The following is an 18,020-nucleotide window of genomic DNA, read 5'->3' as shown; positions in this document are numbered from 1 at the left end:
TTTCAAATGTGGCCAATTGTTTGCAGTCTCTGGTCTTGGTATCTGATCTCGTCTGGCTGGTATATGTTCTTTAGAGCAGTGTTTCTCAACTGTGGTTCATTGTGACTTTTTGGGTGGTCCACAGGACGTTCACTATATTTGGTATTAAAATGGAGATTGGTGCATATATTTTTAAATTTATTGAAAATGCAGTACGAAAAATTTCATCAAAATGAATAATTGACCATTCATTTTATTGTATTATTCCTATTTAAGAAATATTTTTCAAACCAAAATGTTTATACTTTATTTATCATTACTCAAAAAAGAAATGGTCCATGATACTCTTTTTAATTGGGCTGGTGGTCCGTGGCCTGAAACGAGTTGAGAACCACTGCTTAAGAGTATGTGTAGGGAAGGAACACTTCTTTCTGCTCATATACTCCCTTTACCACAAGCCCTTGTACTTTGGTACAAAGCACAGTATCTTCTTCCATCACTGTAGCTAACTGGAGATGTACCTTTGGTCCTGTTGCTTTAACTTTATCTAATGTAGTCCCTTTGATAAAGCAGACGTCAGACTGATCATCTAATAATGCATAAACCAAGACTCTGCTTGACGCATCACTGCTTTGGTACAGCCACATTGGAACAGTCATGCTGTACTGTATGTATCTCCAACAAACGACCTCTTGATTTTAATTCTGTTTGAGACAGCATTGTCCTCTGTTGTCTTGGATTGTTATGATTTCTCAGTTTTCTTCTTTTTTATTCTTTCAGGTATGGCTATATGAAGAGATGTTGGATGACGTCTCTTACTGTACATATTTTCCTTCTTTTGTAGTTTTTCATGATATGTCCATACTTTAGACAATCCCTGCAGATAAATGACTTCTCTACATATTCTACTTTTCCTTATTGTTAAGCCCAGTGAACCATTTACATGTGTCCAGTTCATGTTCTTCTATGCAGCAGATAAAATGTGGCCTTCTGAAGTTTTGTTTATTGTCTTCCTTGTCCTTTTGATTCTTTCGTTTGTTGTCAGCCTTGTCCCTTCGATCCTTTTGTGCCTCTGTTTCTTTCACTCCAGTTGTGTTGGACACAAGGCTTTTTACCCCAGATCTATTTGTTTTTGCTATACCTTCCTTCTTTCCCCTTGAAGCAGCCGTGTTATGCACTTGACTCATTGCCATTACTGCACTATAAAATGAGACTTGATGGTTAGCTTTATTTGCCTCATTTGCTATGAACCGACAAAAACCATAAAATGGACGGTATTCTACACGCGTTGAGAACCAGCTGTGGACTACTGAATTCCATCTATCAGTTAAAGGTGGGGGTAACTTTTGTAAGATTTTGCTATCTTCTTGCGGATCATTTAAAACATTAAGGAAATTTGTTGAGTTCATTATTGTCAAACAGTTCTTCAAGAAGTCAGATAATTTCTGTGGTGCTTGACCATCTTTATATCACCAACACCATGGGGCGTAATATAGCCCCAAACATTAATGGACACCCTACCACTACGTGCCTCATCATAGATGTTGCGGTGATCATATCTGCAAATAAATAAGAAGAACACGTATTCAAACACTCGCTTCTGTACTAAATGACGAATATCAACAATACTAGAGGGTAAGTGACGTGGGATTAGATACTGGAGATTAGATACGAGAGATAGATATGGAATGAAGATTAATGAACTCATTGCCCCCTTTTACATGGATGTCGATTAAAGGTCAACAAGGGTATAAAGTGGCAGATGATGATGTGAGAGGCATGGTTGTGGTTGTGTTATGGTTGTTTAACACTACTTGTAACCAAGTGGAGCAGGGGGAACTGACATATAATGATGATCTTCTTTGGGATGTGCACATGCTCTCACACAAACATATGTAACAATACCGATATAATGGTAGTATTAGATAGGGATTTGACGTTAAATACACTCGATAACCAGCATACAGTAAAACGATGGGGTATTACTATTACCTTGTGTTATTTCATTTCCACAAGTGAATGCGGCCATGGCTACTGGAGGTGATTGTTTTCTCGTCAGTGAACACCGTCCACTCCCAAAAGTCCATATCCTTGGCAGCATATTTTTGAGCGAAGACGAGCCTGGCAGCTTGATAAGCATCAGTGAGGCGCTCCTTTTTCTTAGGTGCCCGGTGGTGAATCCCCGTTGAATGTAGTCGCCACCGCACTGTGGTCATGGACACCTGTAAACTTATTGTTCCTCTAATTTGGCTGGTTTGAACTGCATGCGTTCCGCTGCCTGCAGGAGTTGCACGTCCTCATCTCCAGCAGTCACTCGTGACAGAGATCTCCCCTCTTATCATAAAAAAAAAAAAAATCACTAAACATAGACGGCATTTGTAATTTTTAGCCAAGTAGTTGCCAGAGACTAAGTCAAGCACCTGTGCCATCTTAGGTAATATTCTGTTTTTGGTAAGGTAGGCTAGGGATAAGAGGTTTATTTTAATCCCAATAGTGTTTGTGAAGAAAATCTTCAACCCTAACCTAGCAACAAAAAACGGGAATATTACTTGCGATGCCATTCATGCCTGACTTCGACTCTGGCGACTGTGTGGCTTGAAATACCAGCACGGCGGGGCAAACCGGACACCACCATCCCAGGAGGAGATTATGAGGGGATGATACCCACCCCACCAGGAGATGACAGGGAGGCTGGCTTACCTGACATACCATCCAGGCAAGAGCAACTTGTCTCCCCCGTGACCCAACGTCTCACTCCCCCCGCAGCCAGACCACCCGGCAGTGTACAGGAAAAGTACACTACACTCCAGTGTAGGGAACACTCGCCAGAATCGGGATGGGACTTGCAGTGGCAAGATTCCAAGCAAACCCTCGGATGCTGAGTCCCCTGGATCGGCCTCCTATTTAGCAGGGGACTCAGGAGGAGCCTCAAGGGTTGTTATTCCCAAAGGGAGCAGTGGCACAGCAGCACCCGTCAGGCATACCGTGGGCGGAGAGACTGCCGGTTAGCCACCCTCTGCCAACCACCTTCGGGAGCCAGCACATCAGCACGTCCACCAGACGACCTTTCCCGGCACTCCCAAGGAGGATGGCGGGCCCTGGGGTACACTCTGTCAGAGGTACCACACGGGACAGGCGTCTGCCATCCCCCAGTGCTGCCCCAACTCTGACAGGCTCTGTCCCACCCTCCCGATGTCGCTGGGACAGGAGTCTCAGGCCCAGTGGCATGAGTACAGTCTCCATTGGAGCTGTGGCTTTAGCCAGGAGAGCCTGTCGGGTGCCTTCTCCCAGCCGCCAGGGTCTGTGGTGTTAAGAGGAATCTCTCCTGACTCCTCATACACCCGTGTCCCCTGTAGGAGCACAGGCAGTGGGGCTGCCTGACAGAGGGTATGTCCCCCGGACCTCCCCCACACACCCTGGACCGGTGTTTCGGCAGGGCCTCCCCGACTCGCCAAGTAGGAGAGCCGGCCCTCAGCCACTCTCCCTCCGCAAGTCCCCAGGCTCCTACAGAGGAAGTCGCCTCTTGCTCCGGCCACCCCTCCTGTGGCAGAGTGAGGTGCCCCTCTCCCTGCCTCTCTCCTTGAGAGGGTGGGACCTGCTCCCTTCCAGGAACCCCACCAGAGACCAGACCAGGCGTGACGTCCTTGAGGCCAGGTGTCCTGTCCTTGCAGCCCTGTCCTCCTCAGGTGCTGTCAGACTCCGCCAGGTCAAGAGGCCGCAGTACAGCCCTGCCGGCCTCCTCCTCCAGACAAGACCGCAGCCCCCGGAGTCAGCGGGTCTCCCCCGATGCCTGCTGCAGTAGCCGTACCTCCCACAGCACAGGTGGCTGCAGGCCTTCCCTGACGACCGCCCTTGCCAGAGAAGATGGCAGCTCAGTCAGGGCACCACCCTCCCCATAACCGACCCTAGGCCTGGGCCGCCCCAGGTCCACTCCCAGAGCCCCGACGATGACTAAGGGCCAGCGTCGAGCAGCGCGCCTCCTGGGCCTCTTCGGCCCTAGCCCAGAGAACCTCGCCTTCTGCCGGGCTGTTGCTGCTAGGGAGCTGCCCACCACACCACCCACCAACTCATCCAGGACTTGTGGTAACCTCACAGACCACCCACCCCTGTACTATACCCCGGAAGACCCACCCCCTACGCCCAGCCTCCACCTGAGGCTCCTGGCATAGGCCCTCCTGCCACTCGTGATCCATGCCCTCCACTCTGCCAGTATTGTGAGTACGACACCCTAAGGTTGTGTCCCTCCCAGTGCTTGTGAGCCCCACCCCAGTGAGCTAGCCCCTGTCCCTCCCCACTGTGCTGTTGTGCTCCCCAGTGTTTGCGAACCCTACCCTAGTGGACTAGCCCCTGTCCCTCCCCTGGTGGACCCAGTATTGCCTCCTCCCCCTCGTGTGCTATTGTGAACTCTAGTACTCGTAACCGTGCACGAGGAGTGTGCAGCGCCCACCCATGGGTCGGCCTAAGATGTGAAACCCCCTCTCCCCAGTGTTACACATGGAACGCTTATGCCAGTGCAATTCTCCCCAGTGTAGCCCACCCCATGCCCCAAAAACCCCATCCCGAGTAATTCGTCTTGCCCCAGGCCTGCATCACCATCCCCTTCCCCCCTCAAGCTCCCCCCTCCCTTCCACGCAGGTGGATTCTAGGTATTATACCCTCTCGTTCTGTGTAACGCGCACATAGTATAAGGTTAGCTAGGGTATCGTTTATGTCACGCGGATGTACATAACTAGCTAGGAATCCGTCTATGTCACACGACCACCTATACCTAGGGCCTTAAGTATATGCTGCTATGTTACGCATCTGACATATTGAGATATACAGTAATGTACTGTCTGTGTATACTAAGCACAATGTACCTGGTGTATCTGTCAGACTTACCCGTGACACTGTGTGGGAATTACTCTATATCAGGAAAGGTATAATATCGTGTAAAGGTCAAACTTGCTGAACTGGGTGGAAAGGAATTGTTGTAAAAGCTATTTTGAGTCATTGTATGTTTCTCAGTTTTATTCATAGAATGTGTGTGTACTGTACTTGTCTATTGATAATATATAAGTGTGCCTTTTGACCAGTGGTGTTTGGACTTTCCCTCCTTGACTATACTGACCCGGTTGGGAACAAAGAACCCAGGACTGCACCGTATCTGTGACTGAGAAGTCGGGACTCAGAATACGCTGCATAACACTGGTGGCTAGTGGTGGTTCTTGACCCGGCAGTGGAACAACAAGGAATGGAAAATTCACAAACATGGCGGCCAAACCACATGTGCAACTTCCCAAGTTCGACCCCGAACTTATTGACATACACACATATATATCTATGATCAAAGCTACACTAGACATAAGTTTTGAAAATGACCGAGAAAAGGTAGCCATCACACTCCCCCACCTCTGAAAAATTGTTTCAAGTATAGCCAGTGAAATAGTCCCGGAGTTGAAATCAGAACAATTTCAACAAATCATGACCCAAGCTGTCACACCCTCGTTAGGGAAAGTCATCGCCTTCTCGCAGCTGGACGCACTCCGATGGGAATCTAGATGACACCCTTATCCAAACACGACGTCTCGTCGTCAACGCCTACCCGGAGGCAGATATACAAACCCAGGACCAACATGTATTCAATATCCTGCTAAGGATACTCCCCAGCATCGTCAGGGAACACTTTACCGTATACGGTCCAACTGGGGATATCAACAGGGATATCCAGTTGGTAAGGCACCTGCTCGCCGCCCGCACCCTCCCCCAACAATTAGGGCCAGTAAGCAGAATCCCCACCCGCAAACCACTCCCCACCAAGCTTTGGATGCCCCCCCCCCCAAACCCGCCGCACCAGGAACCTCCAGCCCTACCAAGAGCCAACCCCACCAAAAAGCAACCCACTCCCAGGGAGACATCCAGCCTCATCTCCATCAACCCGTGGGAGTTCATTGCATGCAGTCACCGCTACCCCATACACGACATCCAGGAGCAGTTGAAAACTGCCAGGCATGGGGTTGCAAACTAGGAGTGCCGCAAGGTGTCGGCTGTTGAGGACGACCCACCGAACGAATCATCCCCCCCCATCAATGCCCCCGACACTGAAGAAACTGACACAGGCGGCGAGGGGGAGGGTGCCTCACCCCAACTGGATTTTTAGGACTGCCCCTGCACCTCCCCACAGTGGCGGGGGCTACCTCATACAAATATTGCCCCACCAGTCTATGATAAGGTCAGGCTGAACGAGGTGAAAGCTCAACTGCTGGTTGATACGGGAGCAGCCAGGTCTTGCTTATACCACCATTACTACTCCCGTCACACCAGAGCTTTGGGCCCTCTCCTCCCTACCTCCTAGATGCGGGTAATGGCCCCCTGCAGTGGGGAGACGCAGGCCTTCCGTATCCAGACACATCAGAAAGCAACTGCCCATCATCAGTTCATTATATCTGACTCCAGCTGCCGTGCCTATGATGGTTACCTGGGGTTGGATCTTTCACAAAAACTCTGGGCCAACATCGACTGCCACGGAAGGCGGTTGCACTTTTACAAGCCACCAGATCTGCCCCCACGACCTCTCTGCACATGCCATGCCACAACACCACCACCCTCATCAGACACCTCTGCCCTCCCCTTCCCCCTCTCTCCCCCTCCCCTCTCTCGACCAGGCCCCACCCGAACCCCTCCTGCCTCACCCCCCACCTTTCCCGCTACCCTTTCCTCCACCGTCACAATTCCTCCACACCATGAGGCCTGGCTCCCCTTGCACCGACCCGCCAGTGCCCACGTAGTGTTCTCCGGAATCTTACCAGCGGGCGCCACCACCTCCTGCCTCCTGTCTTCCACCTTCCTCCTTCCCCACCTTGCCGCAGTCCGCACAGCTAATTTATCCACCTCACCCTTCACCCTCCCTAACGGCCTAGTAATGGGAGTGATAGAAGAAGCCAAGCTCTGCACAGCCCCCCCCCCCACTTTCCCGGCTTTGTCCCCACTCCCCAACCACCTCTTACCCCAACAAACGACCAATTTGAGACGCCTCCTCCTGGACTTTCAGGACATCTTCTCATCACGACCCATGGACATCGGCCACACCACCATCCTGTCCCACGAGATACACATGATGGGCCCCCACCATACGGCAGCCCGCACGCTGGAAAAAAAACCCTCAACGGGTGGAAGAAGACCGTCAGGTCCAGGACATGTTAAATGCCAGCGTTATATCACCATCAACCAGCCAGTGGTCTTCAACTGTTGACCTCGTCAAGAAGAAGAATGGGATGCTGTGGTTCTGCATGGACTACCGTCACCTTAACAATGTCACCATCAAAGATGCCACTCCCCTACCAAGAATCGGCGACTCCCTGGACTCCCTGTATGGGGCATCTTGGTTCTCCACCCTGGACCTACAGTCAGGATACTGGTATCTGGAGGACCAAGGAAAGACCGCCTTCTCCACAAGCAACAGGAAGCACTACGAATTTAATGTGCTCCCCTTCGGCCTCTGCAAAACCCCCGCCCCATTTTCCTGCCTGATGGAGTCCGTATTCAACAGCCTCACTTGAGACATTTGCCTCACCTACCTTGACAACGTCATTGTCTTTAGCAGGACATGGACCGACCACCTCCACTGCTTATGCCAGGTCTTCACCAGGATACGCCAAGCCGAACTCAAACTCCGTCCATCCAAGTGTATCTTGGCTCAAAGATCAGTCTCCTTCCTGGGGCACGTCATATCTAGGGAAGGCATTGCTCCCGACCCAGAGAAACTCAAGGCTATAGCTGAACTTCCCCTGCCATGGAACGTGCATGAGATCTGCACATTCATAGGCCTTGCCTCCTACTACCAGCGCTTTGTGAAAGGGATCGCGACCATCGTCAAGCCGCTGCATGACCTCATCAAGAAGGGGGAGCCTTTCACATGGACAGAAGATTGCCTCCAAGCCTTCCAGACCCTCAAAGACAAGCTCATCACAGCCCCGATAATGGCATTCCCCGATTACACTCTCCCTTTCCGCCTGTACACCGACACCTCGCTGGTGGCTATCGGTGCTGTACTAGCTCAAGTACAAGACGGCAGGGAGCATATCATCGCCTGTGCCAGCCTCACCCTCAACCAGGCGGAACGTAACTATGCGGCCACGAAACGGGAGTGCCTCGGCATCATCTGGACACTTAAATACTTCTGCACTTATGTGGTGGGTACTCACATTACCATCATCACAGACCACCAGTCCCTCCAATGGCTTCGCCAATCCGACACCAAGAATGCACAGATGATCCACCGGAGGAAAACCTTAGAAGATTTCAATATTGATATAGCATACCGACCCAGCAAACTCCACACAAATGCCGACGCCCTCTCTAGACTCCCTGTGCATGCCACCCAGGCTGCACCTACCCTCATGCAATGCTGGCAGGCCCGGGATCACCCTGATTGGATGCCACCCCATCTCTTTTCCAAGTTGCAACAGCACGGCGACCTGTTGTTCACCCACTCTGGCCACATCGCTCTCGACCCTGATGTCGCCCTGGACACCCTTACCCACCTCCACGCTGACGACGGGATACACCCCGGTGTGAAGAAATTACTCCTGGTCTTCAACGACACCTTCTGGTCCCCACATCCCTCCAAACTCGTGCAACAAGTCGTGCAAGCCTGCCAAGAGTGCCCCCTTGAGAAAGGCACCACTTGCACGCTGGGCCCCTCGGACCACCTCGTGGCCAGCAAACAGTGGCAGTTGCTAACCATTGACATCGTCAGCCCCCTCCCACCTAATTCGGGCTACCAATACATCATTACGTTTGTGGACCCATATAGTTTCTGAGAGTATGCCCGACAAAAGAACACCATGCTTTCACCATCGCTGATGCCCTGACTTGTCATGTGTTTCCATATTTCGGCATCCCCCAGGCTCTCTACTCTGATAATCCACCTGAATTTACAGGCAAAATCTGGACCGAACTGTCCACCCTCTTTGGATATAATATTGCCCACTCCTCCCCATACTGGCCGCAAGGAAACGGCATCTGCGAGAGCAGCCACCACACCTTGCTCAACCAAGTGTGGACCAGGATTCATGCCACATAAAGCGATGATTAGCCAGCGCACGTCGAGATAATACAATGGGGCATGAACACTTGCCCACATGAGGACAGCATCATGCCACACGAGCAGGTATTCAGTGAACCGCCCCTACTGCTTCCCCTCTAATGTCACCTACAAGCCCCTGCAAACCCAGCCTCGTCCGACCCCCTACATCATCTCAAGCAAAAGCTCCAACATCTGCAAGCCACACAGGACCTAGCCCCCGATACTGCACCTACCAGCCCATACAAACCAGGCACTTTCGTCACTGTCGCCACCCTACCCACCCCACACAATCTCGTCCCCCGATATCACGGTCCCTATGAAATAGTAAGTGTCCCCAACCCCTATCAAGTACTATGAAATACCACAGCACCACCCACACCTACAGAAACCAACACATGCATAGCTCCCCAGTGCCAAACGCACGACCACCTCTGCCACACAGCCCACCGGCCCTGCCTCCCACCTCCCCTCCAGCGCCGGAAAATTCCTACACCTGCTACCTTTCCCCTTACTTCTCCTCCACCAACACTCCCACCCCGTCCTCCACCTTCACTCTGGCCCCCATACCCCCTTCACTCACACCTGACCCTCTGACATCCTCTCCCTCTCCACCTTTTACCCCCACCCTCAGGCCCCACCCCCTCTCACACCCCTCCCACCACATTTCCACCATCCTTGTCCCCTCCAACCCCCGTCACACACCACCCTCCGAACCTCACCACCACAACCTTCCACACCACCCACACCCGTGCCTCACCTCACCACCCCCCATCACCACAGCCACCCTCTACACCACCTCAGCCCTCCACACCGCCCACACGCTCTTCTCCCACCAACCCCTACTCACCCACACCCATTCCCACCACCACCTGCACTAGAATCGGCCGCCTATCCCACCCACCCGCCCGCTATGCCCACACACCCTTCCTACCCTCCACTCCCACCTCTAACATCACCCCCCCTCATCCCCAAATCACGCCACTCCCCAGGGAATATCCCAATTGCCCGCCCCACTAAGCTGATTGGCCCAAGATGCCCTCATAAAAGCACAACAGCGTCCTCCCTCTCCAGTCTCCAGTCAGACTTCATCAAGCGCACCCCATCACTACAGCCTGAGATGAAAATCACATCCGTGATCTGGACCCCACACCAGGGGCGCAGGCGCCGCATCCAGGGCACTGACCAGCTCCTCCGTCTCCTTCAGAATACGCCTGAACCATCATCTCTCACCGTCATCTACTCCCCATTTCACCAACCCAACCCACGCACCACCTACTGGACAAACTTCCTCCACCACCTCACACTCTCGCACCGCACCGCCAACTCCGACACATTCAAACTCTAGCCACGGGGATGTGACTTTCACCCACACCATGGTGGTAAAATACCCTTGCGGCAGGGCGAACCAGACACCACCACCCCAGGAGGAGAGTACGAGGGGATGATACCCACCCCACCAGAAGATGACAGGGAGGCTGGCTTACCTGACATACCATCCAGGCAAGAGTGACTTATCTCCCCCATGACCCAACGCCCCTCTTTCCCGCAGCCATATCACCCAGCAGTGTACAGGAAAAGTACACTACACTCCAGCGGAGGGAACACTCGCCAGAATCAGGGTGGGACTTGCAATGGCAAGATCCTAAGCAAACCTTCGGACGCCGAGTCCCCTGGATCGGCCTCCTATTTAGCAGAGGACTCAGAAGGAGCCTCAAGGGTTGCCATACCCCAAGGGAGCAGCGGCACAGTAGCACCCATTGGGTATATTGTGGGTGGAGAGACCGTCGGTCAGCCACCCTCTGCCAACCACCTTTGGAAGCTGGGACGTCGGCACGTCCACAAGATGACCTTCACCTGGGCTGCCCCAGGTCCACCCCCAGGACCCTGATGATGACTAAGGGCCAGCGCCAAGCAGTGCGCCTCCTGGGCCTCTTTGGTCCTAGCCCGGAGAGCCCCACCTCCTGCCGGGCTGTTGCAGCTATGGAGCCACCCACCACACCACCCACTAACTCCTCCAGGACTTGTGGTGACCTCACGAACAACCCACCCCTGTACTACATCCAGGACGACCAACCCTCTAAGCCCAGCCGCCACCTGAGGCTCCCAGCATAGGCCCTCCTGCCACCTGCGATCCGTGTCCTCCGCTCTGCCAGTTCCATGAGTATGAAACCCGAAAGTTGTATCCCCCCCCAGTGTTTGTCAGCCCCACCCCAGTAAGCTAGTCCCTGTCTCTCTCCACTGTGTTGTTGTGCTCCCCAGTGTTTGCAAACCCTACCCTAGTGGACTAGCCCCCATCCCTCCCCTGGTGGACCCGGTGTTGCACAGAATGTGGTGCCCACCCACAGGTCGGCCTCAGATGTGAACCCCCCCCCCCAGTGTTACACACGGAATGCTTACGCCAGTGCAATTCTTCCCAGTGCAGCCCCTTCCCCCCATGCCCCAAATCCCCCGTTCCGAGTAATCCGTCTTGTCCCAGACCTGACATCACACTCCCCTTCCCCCCCGAGCTCCCCCCTCCCCTCCACGCGGATAGATTCCAGGTATTATACCCTCTCGTCCTATGTAATGTGCACATAGTATAAGGTTAGCTAGGGTATCGTCCATGTTATGCAGATGTACATAACTAGCTAGGAATCCGTCTATGTCACGCGACCACCTATACCTGACTTGAGAAAATGTTGCCATCTATGTTATGTGTCTGACATATTGAGATATGCAGTAATGTACTGTCTGTGTATACTAAGCACGATGTACCTGGTGTATCTGTCAGACCTACCCATGACACTGTGTGGGTATTACTCTATATCAGGAAAGGTATAATATCGTGTAAAGGTCAGATTTGTTGAATTAGGTGGAATAGAATTGTTGTAAAAGCTATTTTGAGTCATTGTGTGTTTCTCAGTTTTATTCACAGAATGTGTGTGTACTTGTCTATTGATAATATATAAGTGTGCCTTTTGACCAGTTGTGTTTGGACTTTCCCTCCTTGCCTGTATTGACCCGCCCAGGAACAAAGTACCCAGGACTGCATCGTATCAGTGACCGAGAAGTCGGGACTCAGAATACGCTGCATAACAGGGTTCAAAGTAAAATGCCTCATAGACTAAAAATAAATAGTAATTAATGTCTTCACAATACCATTTAAGTCGAACTATACATACCCAGATCAATCAAGCATCAGGTTTCCTGCCAGCAATGAATCCACTTGAGCACAGTGCGCTAAGAAATCCCCAGTCATTGAGCAATGGCCCAGATGCTGAAGCCAACCTCATGCACAGCAATGATGTTGCCACGCTGCGATGCTCAGGTGTTGTACTAGCTCATGACGGTGGAGGTTGGGAATGACCGTGAAAGATGTGGAGGCCCTCATGTTTGCTTGGGTAAACAGTGATTAGATGTCTGTAAGCCATGTGATTGTCGTCCGCATACGTCCCTATGGCTATGAAAACAAGTAACGGGAACACTGATAATTTATTAGTTAAAATGTTACTTACCTCAATCACGTCCCATGGTTGCAATGTTACGTATTCCCGGTGTTATGCAACATGTTCTGAGTCCCGACTTCTCGGTAACAGACACGGTGCAGTTCTGGGTTCTTTGTTCTCAACTGGGTCAACACAAGGAAGGAAGGAAAACACACTGGTCAAAAGGCACACTTATATATTACCAAAAGACAAATACACACACGTTCTATGAGCAAAACTGAGGAACTTACAATAACTCAAAATGGTGTTTACAACAATCACTTTCCACCTAGTTCAGCAAGTTTGACCTGTACACAGAGTTACACCTTCCCTAATATAGAGTGATGTCTACACAGTGTCACACACAATATTTCACAAATATGTCAGGCACATTATATTCACTACGCAGACAATATATAGTACAGTATACCCAATATGACATGCACTTGAAATGGACGATAATATATATTCAAGCCCTTAAGTCTAGGTGTTCGCGTAACACAGACGGATTCCTAGCAAGTGAAACACATTCGAGTGACATTGACGATGCCCTAGCTACCCCTACACTATGTATGCGTTACATATGATGAGAGTATATAATGTCCTGCACTGGTCAAGGGGGGGAGGGGAGGAGGAGGGAGGGGTATTAGAGAGTCTAGGGTGGGTCTGTTCACTTAGGGACAGGGACTGTGGGCCTGGGGTGGGGGAGAGTGCACTGGGGAGGGATATAGTGACGTATAGTGTCCTGTGGAGCAACACTGGGGGAGGGTAGTCACTGTCGGGGAACCGCCCGTGTGTGGGCATCGAACACTCCGCGCGTGAGGTCACAAGTAGTAGAGTTCACTAAGGCACACAGAGGGAGAAGGACGCCCAGACTGTCGGTGGGAGAAGAGAGGGGATAGAGCATGGGGGTAAGGTTGATCAACGGGGAGAGGCACCACTGTGTAGGGGAAGTCACAGAGGCTAATTCACTTTGGGGGGGGGAACAACACTGGGGAATGCACAAACATAGGGTCTAGTACTCACGATTCTGGTGGAGTGGAGGGCGCAGACCATGGGACGGGAGGGCCTATGCCAGGAACTTCAGATGTCAGCCGAGCGTGGGAGGTGGGCCGTCCGGCGAGTACTACAGGGGAGAGTGGTCCGATGTGGTCGCCACAAGTCCTGAAGGAGTGGGCGGGTGGTGTGTTGGACGGCTCCCTAGCCGCAACAGCCCGGCAGGAGGGAGGGATCTCTGGGCTAGGGCTGAAGAGGGCCAGGAGGCGCACTGCTTGACGCTGGCCCTTAGTCGTCGTTGTAGTCCTAGGAGAGGACCTGGGGCGGCCCAGGGGTGGGGTCAGGCGTGGGGAGGCCGGTGCCTGGGTTGTGCTGCTGCCTTGTCCTGCAGAGGCGGCCTTCAGGCAGGGTCTGCAGCTGCCGTCACTGAGGGAAAGTCAGCTAGTGCAGCAGATGCCGGGGGAGGCCTGTTGACTCCGAGGGCTGCAGTCTGGCCATTGGGAGGAGGCCAACAGGGGTGAGCTGAGGCCTCTCAGCCTGGAGGAGTCCAACAACACCTGGGGCTGCAGGGACAGGACACCGGGCCTCGGGGACATCATGCCCGCTCTGGTCTCTGGTGGGGTCCCTGGAAAGGAGCAGAAACCGCCCTCTCATGTAGAGAGGCGGGGAGAGGGGTACCTTACTCTGTCAATGGAATGGTGGATGGGGCGAGAGGTACCTTCCTCTACAGGAGCCTGGGGACAGGTGGAGTCCGACTCTCCTACTTGGCAAGGCGGGGAGGCTTCACTGGAACTTCGGTCCGGGCTAGACAGGGGAGGTCCAGGGGACTTTCCCTCTATCAGGCAGCCCCGTTGAGCACTGCCTGGGCTCCTACAGGGTACAAGAGGGCAAGATGAGTCGGGAGAGGCTCCTCTTGGTGCTACAGACCCTGGCGGCGGGGAGAAGACGCCCAATGGATACGCCCGGCTATTGCCACAGCTCCAACGGATGCTGCACTCTAGCTGTAGACATGGCGGCAGGGAGAAGGTGCCCGATGGATATGCCTGGCTATTGCCACAGCTCTGACGGAGGCTGCACTCCAGCTATAGACCTGGTGGCGGGGAGAAGGTGCCCGATGGATACCCCCAGCTATTGCCACAGCTCCAACGGAGGCTGTACTCCAGCCGTAGGGTCTGGGACTCCTGCTCCAGAAACAGCACTGGGGGATGGCGATGCTTTGTCCCACATGGTACCTCTGGCAGAGAGTACCCCAGGGCCGGCCTTCCTCCTTGGGGTTGCCAGCAAAGGTCGTCTGGTGGATGTGCCAATGTGCCGGCTCCTGAAGGTGCTTGGCAGAGGGTGACTAACTGACAGTCAATCCACCCACAGTATACTCGATGGGTGATACTGTGATGCTGCTCCTTTGGGGGAATAGCAACCCTTGAGTCCTCTGTTAACCCTTTAACCGCGGGTATTGTTTTGGTCTGACTGTCCTCTCCCGCGGGGGTTTCAGCCAAATGTAAACAAACCTTTAAACCTTAATAACTCTGCACAGAATAAAGCTAGAGAAAAAAATAAGGTACCATTAGAAAGTACTAACATTCAGCTTTCCATTGATGTAGGTTTCATGACTTTGTTGACTTTCGCAGGACGGGCAGAGCCGTTAGAAGTGAGGGGTGTAAAATCACTATTTTACGCCCCACACACCAGTACCAAATGCCAACCACTCTCTGATAATAGTAATATAAACATATATGAACACTGCACATACGATAAACACCCACTCTGTGTTCACTGAGGTAGGTAAAAGGCACTTCACTGCGGCTGTGCCCGCACTTCACTGCGGCTGCGCCTCACTTCACTGCGGCGTCACTCGCTCACTGACGTTTCAGGCGATCTTTTCATTATTTCTAACTTCTAATATTATTTTACATATAATCTGGGCAATATACATTATATTTACACTGCACTTATTACTATATTGCATCACTGTCGCATCACAGAATTACACAAGTGCCGCAGAATTACACAAGTGCCGCAGATTCTCTTATTACAATATCACTTATTATACTGGCCAATATTTACATTTTTTTCTAGGCAAAATATCCCTTATTACTACATTATCCATTATACAATTATTGGTAAAGCACGTCACTGTCGCATCACTGTATATCACTGTCACTTTCAGTAACTCTGCACAGAATAAATCTAGAGCGAAAAATAAGGTACCATTAGAAAGTACTAACCTTCGGCTTTGCAGTGATGTAGGTTTCATGATTTCGTTGACTATCACTGGATGGGCAGTGCCATTTGAAGTGAGCGATCTAAAATTATTATTTTTCGCTCACACACCATTACCTTCGTTCATACACCATTACCAAATGCCAACCTCATTCTGATAATAATACTATAAACATATATGAACACTGCACATACGATAAACACCCACTCTGTGTTCACTGAGGCAGGTAAAAGGCACTGTCATTACCCGCACTTCACTGCCACATCAGCGGTGTTGTAATCACTATTTTTCGCTCACACACCATTACCAAATGCCAACCTCATTCTGATAATAATATTATAAACATATATGAACACTGCACATACGATAAACACCCACTCTGTGTTCACTGAGGCAGGTAAAAGGCACTGTAATTGCCCGCACTTCACTGCCATATCAGCGGTGTTGTAATCACTATTTTTTGCTCACACACCATTACCAAATGCCAACCTCATTCTGATAATAATACTATAAACATATATGAACACTGCACATACGATAAACACCCACTCTGTGTTCACTGAGGCAGGTAAAAGGCACTGTAATTGCCTGCACTTCACTTCCACATCAGCAGTGTTGTCACTCACACAGCTGGACAGATACTGATGCGTGTTTGGTCCGGGGTGGGGTGGGGGGCCCAGGGGGTGGGAGGTGGGGCCCCAGGGGGGGGAGGAGGGAGGTGGGGGTCTATTGGAGTGAAAGAACTTGATAGCTACTCTCCCTTGAAACAATTGCCACACGGAAAAAACGCGGGGTATTCAAAATATTCACAAACATTCGAGAATGACACCCGCGGTTTGGTCCAGTTTTTGCAATGTCACTCTGGAATGACACCTGCGGTTAAAGTTAAAAAGGAGGCCAATCCAGGGGACTCAGTGTCCGAGGGTTTGCTTGGGATCTTGCCACTGCAAGTCCCACCATGATTCCAGCAAGCGTTCCCCTTCGCCGGAGTGTAGTGTACTTTCCTGTACACTGCCGGGTAGTATGGCTGCAGGGAAGAGGGGCGTCGGGTCGTGAGGGAGATAAGATGTTCTTGCTTGGAAGGTATGACAGGTAAGCCAGCCTCCCTGTCACCTCCTGGTCGGGTGGGTATCGACCCCCTGTACTCTTCTGGAGTGGTGGTGTCTGGTTCATCCCGCTGCACAAGTATTTCACCACCTTCGTCAGGGTGAAAGTCACGTCCCCGTGACTGGAGTTGGAACATGTCGGAGTTGGCGGTGCGGTGCGAGGGTGTGAGGTGGTTGAGGAAATTTGCCCAGTAGGTGGTTCGTGGATTGGGTGGAGATATGGGGAGTAGTAGATAGTGAGGGATGACAAGTTGGGGGTGTGCTGAAGGAGGTGGAGGAGTTGGTTGGTGCCCTGGACGTGGCACCTGCGCCCCTGGTGTGGGGTCTAGAACACGGATGTGATCTTCATTTCTGGTGGTAGTGATGGGGGCGTGTGGGATGAAATCGGGCAGGAGACTGGAGGAGGAGGACGCTGTCATGCTTTTATGAGGATGTCTTGGGTAAATCGGCTTAGTGGGGTGGGCAATTGGGACATTGCCTGGGGAGTGGCGTGATTTAGAGGTAAAGTGGGCGATGTTAGGGGTGGGGGTGGAGGGCGGGGAGGGCATTTGGGTCTAGCGGGCAGGTGGGCATGACAGGTGGCCGGACCGGGTATGGGTGGTAGTAAGAATGGGTGTGGGTGGAGAGTAGTTGGTGGGGGAGGGCATGCGGCTGGTGGGGGGTGTGGAGGTGGCATAGAGGGTGGTTGTGGTGATGGGGGGTGGTGAGGTAAGGTGTGGGCAGTTGTGGGGTGAGTTTGGAGTTTGATGGGCGACAGTGGTTGGAGGGGACAAGGGAGGTAAGGATGTGGTGGGAGAGGTGCAAGGGGGTGGGGTGGGGGTGGATAGTGGGGAAGAGGAAGATGGCAGGGGACCAGGTGTGAACAACGGTGAGGTGGTGGCTGGGGTGGGGGCGTTGGACGTGGTGGGAGAGATGGTGGAGGAGAAGGATGGGGAGAGGTAGCAGGCGTAGGAGTTCTCCACCATTGGAGGGGTGGCAGGAGGTGGGGCCAGCAGGTTGTGTGATTGATGGGATGGCATTTTCGGCACTGGAGAGTGACGTACGTGTTGCTTTCTGTAGGTGCGGTGATATATGATAGTGACTTGGTAGGGGTTAGGGACACTCACTATCTTATAGGGGCCGGTATAGCAGGGGGCGAGCTTGTGTGGGGTGGGTAGGGTGGCGATGATGACGAGATCGTTGGGGTT

At 52.2% G+C, this 18,020-nt stretch overlaps 1 protein-coding gene across 1 annotated transcript; it reads right to left on the bottom strand.

The window, feature by feature from the left end:
• Window positions 1-1,405: 1,405 nt before the first annotated feature.
• On the bottom strand, window positions 1,406-2,195 carry LOC145409306 (uncharacterized). The gene is made up of 2 exons (XM_080279782.1): window positions 1,993-2,195; window positions 1,406-1,538 (listed from the first exon to the last, which is right to left on the bottom strand). Exons 1-2 carry the CDS (start codon window positions 2,193-2,195, stop codon window positions 1,406-1,408), a joined length of 336 nt encoding a protein of 111 aa, XP_080135908.1.
• Window positions 2,196-18,020: the final 15,825 nt, after the last annotated feature.

Source organism: Coenobita brevimanus, chromosome 80, assembly GCF_032717465.1.
Source record: "Coenobita brevimanus isolate Jiangsu-jjx chromosome 80, ASM3271746v2, whole genome shotgun sequence".
NCBI lineage: Eukaryota > Metazoa > Arthropoda > Malacostraca > Decapoda > Coenobitidae > Coenobita > Coenobita brevimanus.
This window is presented reverse-complemented; position numbering and strand designations above follow the sequence as displayed.